This window comes from Manis javanica, chromosome 8 (genome assembly GCF_040802235.1).
Source record: "Manis javanica isolate MJ-LG chromosome 8, MJ_LKY, whole genome shotgun sequence".
NCBI classification, from domain to species: Eukaryota; Metazoa; Chordata; class Mammalia; order Pholidota; family Manidae; genus Manis; species Manis javanica.
The window spans coordinates 5,584,024-5,596,801 of record NC_133163.1 but is presented as its reverse complement, the minus strand read 5'-3'; the positions used below and the strand labels follow the sequence as shown (position 1 = coordinate 5,596,801).

The 12,778-nt window shown below is 46.4% G+C and overlaps 1 protein-coding gene across 6 annotated transcripts in view; it reads left to right on the top strand.

Annotated features, from left to right (window-relative positions):
* EML1 (EMAP like 1) overlaps positions 1-12,778 on the top strand; it is a 173,406-nt gene that overhangs the window by 51,018 nt on the left and 109,610 nt on the right. The window contains exon 1 of one of the 6 annotated variants that reach the window (XM_036991622.2): positions 2,978-3,267. The exons of 4 other annotated variants lie outside the window; for them this stretch is intronic. In XM_036991622.2, coding sequence (XP_036847517.1) covers positions 3,201-3,267 — 67 coding nt within the window. In that variant the 5' untranslated portion in view covers positions 2,978-3,200. Of the gene's footprint in view, positions 1-2,977; positions 3,268-12,778 lie in introns of those variants that run through there. One more of the 6 variants, XM_036991623.2, reaches the window with a different exon arrangement.

The following is a 12,778-nucleotide window of genomic DNA, read 5'->3' as shown; positions in this document are numbered from 1 at the left end:
ATAGATGCACAAGGCCTCACATTTCTGGGTAATTTTTTTTATTACTTCTCTATGAATAAAGGCTACAGAGCTCCCATTTTCTTTCTCTTTTCACATGTTGTACATATGCTGCTATTAATGCCACTGAATGCTATGGTTATACTGTCCTAGAGAGCGTACATCACTTATTACAGTGACAACATTTTTTGGACTTGGGCCATAAATTATCTCAAAATGACACGGAGTAACAATCTGCTAAAATGTTTGGGCGCAAAAATCACACATCACTAATTAAGTTTTCAGAGATTTTTCTTGAACTTTCTCCATATCTTTTTTTACTGCTGGGTAGATTATATCTAATTGACTTAACATCCATACCCTTGTAATTATCCTAAATTTTGCTTTTTTTAGAGTAAGCTTTTACCATTGTGGGAAAAACATAGCTGTTTAATATTCTAGGTTAAGAGTGTAATAACAATATTTATCATCTCAAAAGCAAATGGACTGAGTTCTTAATTGTTATTTGTAATTTTGCTCTAGTGGAAGGAAAATCTTCTAGGAAAATCTCCAATTTCTCTCCTATCCTACTTCTGAATTTTCTTTATTCCCTAAACTTTCTTATAGGTTCTGGCCACCAAATACGATAACCTTTAACATAATAAATCAAGAATACTAACATTCTTAAGAGAACCATCTTTCAATCATTTGTTGATGATTATCACTTCCTTTGCAAGTTTAAGAATGCCACACACATCAGCTTTTTATACCAATTATCTGACGTATCCTAATGTGTAAAAGCACAAAGTGGAGTAGACGCAGCATAAAGACTGGGTAGAGGGGAAAGATGGAAAGTGAGAAGACAGGGAAGGGCACAGACCAAATGTGCCCCTGTATTAAGTCTCGGCCTTTGAAAGCCCCTCTACACAGCACTTGCCTCTTGCCTCAGAGATGCAGAGGGTCCACCCATGCTGGGCAGGGCAGGAGCTGTAGGGAACCCTTCTGCCACCTCCGCCCTTTACATTTGGCCTCCAATTCCTTTCCATGACAAAGTTCTCTAACATGCATCTAAACATGCTCCCCTTTAGCATGTGGCTCCTGTCCCCACTGCTCATGAAGATGCCCCAGGTCCCCTGTGAGCCCTCTGTCGCCAGTCAGTGGGCTTTTCCCCAGCTTCATCCTCCTAGACCTGTCCTGCAGAGAGCCCGGTGAAAAGGCCCACCTCTTGGCAACTTTCTCCACTCTTGGCTTCACGAGGCGACACCCTCAGCTGATATTCCTGCCCCTCTCTCCGATGCTCCTTCAGCATTTCCTCCTCCCCCCCCTCTACGGCTCCGTCCAGCTGCTGTCCGACTCTCCATTTTCTCCTTTCAGGTTCATGTACAACCTCTTTGCAGACAATTCCCAAACCCCGATTCTTTACCTGGTGAGCTGACCTCCAATCTCCAAATGCTTCAGGCGTTTTCGAAGGGGAGGTTTTGCTTGGCCTGCTCTCTCTCCAGCCGTATGGTGCTAGGAACATTCCCTTTGGCCCATCCCTCAGTCTCTTTCTTTTCTCTGTGCGGGGGCCCTGTGCCTCATTTCTGGAGCACTGCTGACCCCTTGGGCTGCTCCGGCTCCAGGCCCTGACCCCTGCTGTCCAGCCCTCACACAGATCTCTCTAACGCCGCTCTTATCAGCCATGTGCAGGAGCGCAAACCTCCTGCCTCCCTGCGGCTCCTGCCCGTGTGGTCCAGGCTTCTCGGCCAGTTCTCAGGCCTCTCTTACCGGCCCCCTTCCTCTCAGTCCAGTCTTCCCACTTGTCTGCGATGCAACCTGTCCGTTCATGCCAGACCAACCCTTTTCAGCAGGCCCTGCACCTTCTGTCCTCTACAATCAGTAACACCGTCCTTCGAACACCAGGTCGCCATCAAAGCAGTAGCACCTGCAGCCCTTCAGTCTCCCACATGCCTTGGCTGGTGAACAACCCCTCCCGTCTTCTGTGCTTGGGCTCCCTGAGGGGACAGGCGTAAGGTCTTCAGTCCCCCTCGGGCCACAGCATCTGTTGCTGGCTGTGGCCAACCACTATGCCAGGCATGCCCCCGACCCTGCCTCTGCTTCTGACAGCTGAGCCCCAGTGAGGCCCACACATTTTCCTCACGGTAACTTTTCACTCAGCTCTCATTTCAGCCCCTCGTGCTCAAGCTACACCAGTTAATACCTACCACTTGAAAACATTCTGATTTATTCATGTAAGTGGGTTATAACTATCGTGCAACAAGGAGCATCAGTCTTACGTGGCGTCTTCCAGACCAAGCGGAAGACCATCCAAGTCACACGCCCTGTCTCAGCCCCTCACCTGTTATTTCCTAGCATCTCACCTGTTATTTCCAGGCCCGGGAGGTGAACCCCGGGGCGTTAACCCCGCACGTGCACGTGCGGTGGGAAAGTCAGGAACCGCTGGACGTGTGCTCCTCCCGCCACGACGTCTGGTCCTGGCCCTTTGTGTTTCTGAGGTGGAATAAATACAGATTTCTTTGGCTCCTGCAACAAGTTAACAAGTGTGTAATGTGACAAATCTGCACCCAGGGGCTGACCGGAGGAGGAGAGAGGAACGGAGCAGATGTTTTGGCTCCTTTAAGCGCCGCGGACTCTGCAGCCCGAGGTCCCCTCGGCCTCTTTTTGAAGTGGGAAGCCGCCCCGGTCCGCTCCGGAGCCGAGGTTCCGGGAGGTCCAAGCCCCGTGCTAATTGTCCCTTGCGGCTAGAAGGGCGCGCCCCGAGGACGCGGCCAAAGGCGGAGCTGCTCCGAGGGGGAAACGCAGCCGACGCGGGCTCGCCAGTTGCCCATGTTTGGTCCTGGACGCGCCCGCGGCGAGGGGACAGCGCGTCTCGGCCACGCGGGCCTCGGCGTCCGCAGGAGGGGCTCGCGGCCGGCCGCCGCCCGCCCGCCGCTCCTTTGTCCCCGCGCCCCCGCGGCCCGCCCTCCGGGGGCGCCCTGCCCGCGCCCGCGCCCCCGCCCCGCGTCCCCGCCCGGCCACGTCCCCCGCCGAGGCCGCCCCCTGGCGGGCGGAGCGGGCGCCGGCGGGCGCGGCGGCGGGCCCGGGTTGCCATGGGAACCGGCCGCGGCCGCCGCCACAGCAGGGCCGGCCCCAGCGCCAGCGCCGGCCGCGGCTCGGGCGGCTCCGTGGGGGGGTGAGCGGCGGCGCGGCCGGGCCGGGGACGGGCGCTGCCCGGCGGCCTCAGCATGGAGGACGGCTTCTCGAGCTACAGCAGCCTGTACGACACGTCCTCGCTGCTCCAGTTCTGCAACGGTGAGGGGCGCGGCCGGGAGGGCCGGGGGCCGCGGCGGCGGGGCCCGGCCGAGGGCGAGGCCGGCGGCCGGGGAGGCCGCGCAAAGTTGCCGCGGAGGCGCGCGGTTCCCGCCGCCGCGGGCGCATTGTGCAGGGCCGCGGGCCGCGCCTCGCTCGCGCCCGCCGGCCGCCGGCTCCGGCCAGTGCGCGCCGGGCGGCGGGTCCCGGGGCGACGGCGAGCGCACCGGCCGCGCGGGCGCGGGGAGGCCCGGTCGCCCCGGACTCCTGGGACGTGTTGCGTTCTGCTTGCAAACTCGCGTCTGTTTGGAGGTGTGTGGATGGAGAACTCGGCAAACGGCTCACTTAATCATAAAACGCTCCTGCGCGGACGTGCGCGGGGGCTGCTGCAGATGGACCCTCCGAATCCATTCAGTCCTACTTGGGTGAAATCATCGTCCCAGGCAATCCAGGGCCGTTTAAATGGGCAGGCAGCGGACCTGGCTTAAAAGTGTTTCGACTGTTTTGTTTACGGGATGATAGATTTCTTTCTTTCTGGTGATTTTTACAGGAAAGGAAGAGCAATAGCTACGAATATGGTATCTTTAAAAAATGAATCGAATCCTACATGCTTGCAATTTAGTCTCACTGGCAGGGTTGAAAACGATTTTCACATCCCACTGCATATATTAGCAGAATATTATGTGTGATAATTCATGCACAAAAGTTAACTGCACAGTTTTTTATATGTTGTAGGTATTGCTTTATTGAAGGGTTCCGAAAGTTTGTTAAAGAAAAAGAAAATGTGTGTTTTTTATAGAATTTGTCTACAGTGTAGTCAGAGTGATTGGGAATTCTAGACTCTAACTCAAGCAATTTATTTTGCAATTATAATTGTGATTTAGGGGAACTTTTCTAGTTTTTCAACACCTGTTTGCAAATAGCAGGTATTAGCTGCAGCAATGAAGATTACTGAATGTGTTGATTGTTCCTCCACAGTGATATTTTAATCTCTGGTGAAATTTATTATCTTATTCATGAAAGAGTTCATACTCTATTTTGGCAGCATGTAATTTTCATATTAATCACATGTGGGCCTTTATTAACTTAGTAATGCCCTCTTCAGTGGCATGAAAGGAAGTTTTTACTCTCTCCAAATTGAACAGCAGCTTCGGAGAGCAGAACCCCTGTATTTTTGATCCTCGGAAAATGGTGAAAGCAGATAGTGTATTTAGTGCTCTGCTGGCCCCTGGAATTCTCCATACTTTAGAGTCCTGGGAACAGTTTTACTCTCTAAGAGGCTGAGTAGATTTCTCCATTAAATTTTGAATAGTGTCCTTAATTGACTTATTATCAATCATATGTGAATTACTGTTTTTCAGGTAAAAGGTCATACTACTACTACATATTTATGATAGAATTCCCCCTAGGTTTGTTGTGAAAGGCATGTGGCTGAAAACTATATAAATGATTTCTGGGCACAAAGGCTTTAAAAAAATTGGTATGTGGGCATATATGTTGACAGTTTGATTTAGGTCATGACAATGAGCCTAGAAATTTTTATTCAAGCAGTTGTTTGGTGGGCCTGGTCATATTGTTTCTAAGTAGAAGTTCAGTCATGAAGTTGACCTACCCATTTATTCATGAATGTTTTGGTTTTCTGCCTTTTTCTTGTTAATTGGTAATTTAGAGATATGGGTGAGCTATTTTCCTCGTAATGATGTCTAGAAGAAAGTAAAAACCTAGTCTTACATATTGTATGGGTAACAGCTTAAAGGGAAATCACTTTAAAATAACTGGAATCAAACAATAAGATCACTTCAGAATACAGTTGAATGAATTGTAACTGTTGAATGACTTTTTTCAAGTTCTTAGCTCTTTATTATTATTTCTTAAATTTTTTATTATTTTATTATTTTTTCATTACCATATGAATAAAGTTTAAAGAAGAATAGTCTATGGGGCAGAAATAAATGTTAACTGATAATGTCTTAAGCAACAGATGTTTTGATGTGAAATTATTCATTTCAAGAGGCTTCCATTAAGTGAAAATATAAATGAATACATTCAATTCAGTTAATTACTATGATTCAGTGAAAGCAGTGAATCACAGAAACACCGTTTCACCAAAAACTAAATTAAACATTTGGAAATTTCATTAGCTGCACTGACAATTCTGTTCTTTTTAAATTAGAGATTTCCATTACAATGGCAAGATTACAACAGCATAATATTATGAACTCATAAATTTTCATATGTTTATTATGCACCATGCTTTTGATAGTGACAGAAGCTAAAAAGTCACAGTTATATATTAGCTTCAGCAATTACACCCATACTTAGTATTTGGATGACTCTTACAGTTAATGTCCTCCTGGCGAATAAAGATAGAAGATAGTATATAAATGAGAAGGGGGGAGAGAAAGCTTTGTTCTAATGAATGAAATTTCTGTTCTCCTTATACTTTGTTTCTTGCTATGTCTCCTACTGTGTAATGGACTATAAATGTCACGTTAGGCGGTAGCTAGCCTTCTGAAAAGACTTTCCAGTCTCATCTTAGATACTGAGTCTCTCATTTAAGTAGAAAATGCATGCAGTGTTTTTTTCTTCAAGTATGTAGACTTTTGTTAAGTGAACCAGAATCCACAAACTTGTACTGCTCTAAGAAAAATTACAATTTTTGTAAGTGGATGAAAGTTCTTTATAAGCAAATTTGTTATTTGGGAGACACCATTCTTTACTTCATGTTTTCTTTGAAGCCTCCCTTTGAGGGAGGTAGTATTATCATCCTCTCTAACATAGGAGATAGTAAGGCTTGGATACCAGTCCAAATCATTTTTCATTTTAATAACGGCTTTATTGAGATATTACTTACCATAGAAGTTTGTCCTTTTAAAATATACAGTTAAGTGGGTTTCAGTATATTCACAGAATTGTGCCAGCATCACCATTTTCTAATTTTAGAATATTCTCCTTACCCCAAAAAGAAATCCCAGTACCTACTGTGAACTAGTTAATCCCATTCTCCCGTTGCCCCAGACCCTGATGCCCTCTAATCTACTTTCTGTCTCTGGAGATTCTGGACGTTTAATATAAATAGGATCATAGAATATTTGGCCTTTTGTGTCTGGCTTCTTTCACTTAGTTAAGGTTCATCCAAGTCATAGCTTATGTCAATACCTTGTTCCTTTTTATGGCCAAATAATATTCTACCTTATGGATATAACACATGTTGTTTATCCATCCATCAGGTGTTTCTGCTTTGTGATCATCATGAATAATGCTACTGTGAACATTTGTGCACAAGTTTTTGTGTGACTGCATGTTTTCATTTCCCATGGGTAGACATATAGGAGTGGAATTGCTGGGTCATATGGTAACTCTGAGTTTAATATTTTTAAGGAACCAATCTGAATTTTTTGAAACCTCAATATCAAGCTCTTTCGCTATACCTTGTTGATGAAAGAATAGGGAGTTAAGGAACTGGATAAAAGAGGGAAAGAAATAGTTGCAGAGAACCAACTGTTACCGTTTCATTTCTGTGAATCACTTTCCACACTTTCCTCAATCCCAGCTCACCAAAATGAGTCACTGAACACCCTTTCTTAGTTGCCATAGGTTGTAACAATTTCAGTGTTGAAGGGCCCAGCAGGTAATTTCATTTCAGGGTTTACTTTCTTAAGCCTTTGAACTATTTCTTCAAAGTGCAGCTTACTCAGGAACTCAAGTGTAAAGCATATAGGCATGGCGCTGCTCCAGCTGAAGTGGGGAGAGGGTAGCACAGGGATCCTTGCCTGCCCCCGCACCGTTCCACGGATTCAGAACCCCCCATCGCTCCAGGACTTGAAATCTCTGTTCTGCGGGTGGATGCTCCAAAGGTTCTTCGACCCCTGCTTAAGCAGTTCCAAGGGACTGGAAGCTCACTTTCTCTCCATGTAATCCATTCCTTCTTTGGACAGTTTCGACTGTCAGTCCCTACATGCCGTCAAAATTTGGCCCAAGTTCTGCCCCTTGGGTCCATAAAAAATAGGTTTTATTTCTTTTCCATATGCTACATTGTCACATGTTTGAAAATAGTCATGATAGCTCTTTGTCAAGTTTTCTTCTAGCTAAACATTACCATTAAAAAAAATCCTCGTAAGTTTACAGTTTTAGGCCCTTGATCATTGTGGTTTGCCTGGTCTACACTTGTTTCCTTCTGTATAAGCCTTTTCAAATTTGACATGACCAAATGTGGTATTCCAGGCGTGGTTTTTAAACAGAGCAGAGCAGGATACTTCACCTCCCGTATTCTAAAGTCTATACTTCCAGTAATACAACCTAAGATAATATTAGCGCTTTTGCTTGTCATTTCACATTGCTTACTAATTCTCACCTAAAATTCATGTCTATTTCACATGTGCTATGGCCACGCTCTTTTTTTTCTTCCCTTTACTGTTTCTTTTTCAGGGGGAGTTTTCTGCAGCAGGTAACGAGCACTGTCAGATTATAACACAGTTGTAACCTGAGTTGTGCTGCTGTAAATAATCCTGGCACTCATATAAAATATTTCGGCATTATAATAACATGGAAGTTGGTCGTTGCTTTGCAAGGTTATGATTCTGGCTAGCAACTTTTCTCCATATTGCCTTGGAAGGTGTAGTGAGGTACTTTATCAGATTCCTTCTAAAGCCTGTGCATCACTATGTACCAGTTTCCTGACCAAGCCAGGCTTTTTTTCTGGGGTTACTAGTTAAACCCACAGCAGGTCAAGTCTATATTGCCTGATCACATTTTGAAATCACTACAGTAATCTTTCGAGTTACGGCCGCTTGTTTTTTCTAGTTTTTATGGGAAAGCCATTTCAGTTTCTAAGGATTTATGTTTGGGGACTTAATAATTTATTTAAAATCTTAAACATCTCTTGGCATCTGTAATATTGATGACTTTCTTGTAACTGTGATCACCGTAGAATTTTCAAGTTGGCAAATAGTTGGGTTTAAAACAGTATCAAGGAACTCCTGTGAGGGAATAATCTGAACTCCACAATATGAAGCATTTTCAGATCTCTTTTGCAGTCTCCTGTGGTGACAGTCCTGACTTGGGCTTTCTGTGACAGCGAAGGCAAAAGGCAACGCTGTCATGGAAAGTGCAGAGCAAGCGCCCCTGCCAGGCGGCAATTTCTCATTGGTACACTAGGTACTCCGCCGGGCAAGGAATTTATTTTATAGCCAGACCACAAGCATTTATGACCTAATAAGCAAACCCAAGCATTTTGGTGAAAATTTCACAAAACTGTGTTTAAAAAGTAACCATTAGCTGGTTATTATTAATTTCTGAGGTAGCATAATCCTTTTCATATACTCTCTTAAAAAATAAACATTTTAGTTGAGTGGAAGGAGGATAAGAAAAGATAAATAACATCCTTGTTTCTAGTGTCATAGTTCTTCTCATGCTGTAAAACCAATAGTGTGAAAAACTTAATCACGGAAAGCATTGAAAATTGTACATAAAAGCATTGCTCTTATGAGTAAGGCAATCTCGCCAAGGACTTAAAATCAATGGTATTTTGTACTACTTACAAAAATCTCTTTCAGAAAAAGTATTACTCATCTTTAAAATCTTAGCTTATTAAAAGAGAGTTTCTAGTGTTAGCAAAATATACTAAATGCTGTCAGAAATATTGATAATAAAAATAAGTGGGCCATTAAACTCTCTAAAGGCTACATAATTATTATCAATACTGCCCTAACCCAAAGCCTCATATTTTTCTCGCCAGATATTTGACACAGAAATTTAATGTTCTGCTAAAAGCAGCACATCTGTCCAGGACTGGGGGTGTCCTGGGGTGCCAGCAGGAGCAAGTGCAAGGCCTCTATGGCTTCCTTTAAACAAATAGCTCTTTAAAAGGGTTTATTTTTCTTTAAAGTACTTATTTTTTCATGAAGAGTTAGGTAGACATACTGCTGATTTTGTTTCCTCTAAAGCTGTATCTTTACTGGAAAATACTCTTGGTGTGGGAAACCACATCTTTGCAAAGTACTTAGTTATGCCTTAAAATGCATAGTATATTTTTTCTGCCAGCTTTCTGGAAAAGATTTAGACTCTGTCTATAATAAACTGCCTCCCCCTATGTAGGGGCAGATTTGACCTACAGGCTTGGATCGTGCAGGAGGGTAAGAAGTCCAAGCCCAGAGCGCCCAGGGTGGGGAGCCTGGCGGGGGACCGTGGCTGCCTGCAGAGGGAGAGAGAGCCAGAGCAGGGGTAGCCAGCACAGGCGCTTAGCTCAGTGTGGTCCCGACTGGCTTTCCTGGTTCTGTGCACCCTCTGCCAGGGATGCCAGCAACGTCCTGGACTACAGATCATCCTCACAAATAGCCTTTTAAGGACAGTGGGTGGCTCACAGTTGAAGATAATGAGGGTAGATACAGTTAGGCATTCACAGAGAGCAAGGCCCTTTAGTCCACCTAGCAGAAGGCGCCAATTTTGAGTGAATACTTACAATGTACATAGGACAATTACAGTGTTTAAACTGTGGTCTTCCCAGTCATCCTCGTAGACCTCTCTCCCTCCACCTCCCATCTCAGTGGGCCCAGTATTTGCCCAGCATCCCACAGGTACCTGACAGCCCAGCCCTTGGGCTTTAGATCCAACCAGCTGCAGTTTTCACCTTGGTCTTTGTGTTTTAGAAACACCAGCCCCAAAATAGTGTTTCTGCCTCCAGTCTCAGCCAGCTTCAGTCCACTCCTTTTCTTATTAAGCAAGTTGTTATGTACACTGATTTCAGGGTTCCAGCAACACACTGGGTCGGTGTGGCCCTTGCCTGCAGGAAGCCTGCCGTGCTCTTGCAGAGCCAGACAGGGCGACATTCACAGTTAGTGATAACGGCCCAGTGGCGTGTGGTACCGAGTATTGGGAGGATGGGCGGCGGGGGGACTGGCGGGAGGCTTCTTAGGGAAGGCCCCTGTGAGCTCTTCTTTCTAGGGTGACAAGTCTCCCACTGAAAGGGCGGTGTTCCAGACCAGGGAAGGGCTCAGCAGACCCTGAGGGGGAAAGGGCCCTGGAAAACTGAAAGGAGGCCATATATGGAGAAAGAAAAGGAGGAGAGGGGTTTGCCTTGAGGCTGGGAGGGTCCCGTGAGGCCCCGGGAGGGGGTTTGGGCCTACGCTGAGGAGCAGAGAGACCGTGGCAGGGATACAGAGGCATTGGGCCGATGCTGGCCGTCAGATTTTCAGAGCCTTCTGCAGGAGGATGCTCCCTGCAGCGCGGGGGCTGTGAGAGCAGGTGTCAGGGAGGCGGGAGGCTGGGTGGTCCAGGAGAGGAGATGGCGATTTGCACCAGAGGGGCTGCTTAGGGCCCACCTCACCTGGACTTGGGTCAGCAGGAGCTCAGAGAGGGAGGTGGGGATGGCACCCGGGATTTGGCTCATCCAACTAAGTGAGGTGTGTATGCAGAGATAGAAGGAGCTGGAAGGACGGACGGGGCTGACGACGATGTGACATGTAAGCTGCAGGCTGAGTAGGCTGTGGATGCAGGGTGTGGAGCCTGGGAGACGTCTGGACTACAGATACAAAATTTGGGAACCATCAGTCTGGGGACAGTAAGCGAGTCCGCAGCACAGATGAGCTCACCCAAGGAGAAATTAGACGTCTTGGAATGCTTCCTCTAGAAGACAGATCCGATCACAATAGCTTCTTGTCAGAGTCTGCAGCACCCTTCTCCCCAGCCTTGGGCATTCCAGGCCCTCAGCCGGGTGGCTGCCTTCTTAGCCAACTCCCAGTCCTTCAGGCTCCCCAGCATGGGAAGGTGTCCTTCGTGAGTGGCCTGGGTTATTTGGTATAAACATCTGTCATCATCCCAGAGGCCTGACGTGGTTTATTTTCCCATCTCCTATTGGACGATCACCACCTTCCAGGCAGAGTCTCCTGGTGATCACTGGTGTGTTTGCACTTGGGCAGTGGCTGTCACACAGTGGGTTTCCTGGTGAATATCGGTTGAATGAAATCAGGGGCCATCTTCTTTATCTTAACAGCTGAAGCACTCACGCCAGGCAAAACGCCTCGCATGGATCAAGTGGGCACTAAGTTGCAGTTAAATAGAGAACACACTCACCCAATTTTTCAGTGTGCTTGAAATAATGTATATATTTATGGATTACTTATTACAAAAATATCTATCCACACAGGTATACATGCATGTATACACATTACATACATGAATGCACACATGCACACATGTGACGTTTAACTCTCCGCCCATCGAAGAACCAGCAGACCTAGGCATTCCAGGCGAGGGAAGATTATTGGCAAAACCCAGAAATGAGGCATATGTGACTGTGAGGAGCTGGCATCATGGCACCAGAACTCATCTGTACAAACACTAAAGAATGCTTCGGGCTGGACACTGGTCCATTTGAATCCAGGAGTGGAAACATTTGCAAAAAGTGTTTGGGGATTTAACAAGCTTAAAACAAATTATTTTCAGTAATTGACTCAGTGAAGTAGTCTTGGCAAAACCAGCATTTTTAACAGTAAAAAAGATTTGTTAAATCAGCCCCCAAACAGTTATTTGATGTTACACGAGTTTTACCAGTCTTGGTCAGGCTCTCTTATGCCATGGTGTCGTCATATCTTTTGGCCCAATTATAACTCTGTAAACAGTTGAAAATCCTTAGGAACAGAACTTGGCGATGATCCTTCATCTGTTATCAGGTTGCTTGTAATGCTTAACCATTTGGCGTAAGCCTGGAAACTGCTCCCTGGGGACTGTATGGGCAATAGTAAAGATAATGGTCTGTTAGCCTGGCTTCACCGATTTAGTCCTTTGGAAAGTAATTACGCTGGATTGCCCACACTCCACTGCTCTCACAGACTGAGATCTGGCCTGGTGTGCACTATCTTTGCCTTCCTAGAAATGGCCTTTTATTGAGCTGATATAATTTGATTATATAAAAATACGTGTTCAGACTGCATCTTGTACTTTACTATAGCGCCAGCACCACGGAGTGGATGTTTCCCAACCAGCGCTTATGCTCTTGGAAGGCGGGGGGCCAGGCGTCCTCCGTGTTCTCTCCCCATGCCAGTGCTGCAGAACGGCAGGCACGGAGCAGTGCTCACCAGATGGCATCGGGTCACATGGTCCAGGCACTTGACAGGTGTCCCCCTTAATCCCCACCGCTCCCCTCTGAGGGGCTACTCTTCATCTCCATTTTGACTGGCGAGGCAACTGAGGTCCACAGGTTTAGTAACTCAGTCAGGGTCCCCAGGTTACAGTACCCTTCAGAGCTGAATTTGAACCCTAGCATGTGGGCTTCTCTGTCACAGATACTAAGTGCTGAGTTACGTTTGATGAGTGAATGATAGATCAAAAGATGGAAATAATCATAGACATGGAGGGGCTTAGAAGAAGGTTCTCGTCAGCCCCCTGCTTCCAGGAGAGCCCACCCACGAGTCACTGGCTCAGACCTGAGCTCTTTCACTGGGCGCTGGGGGGTCAGGGCAGGTCCCTTCCCCCAGGTTTCTGAGTACCCTTTGTCATTTTCTAAAGCGGAATTCTC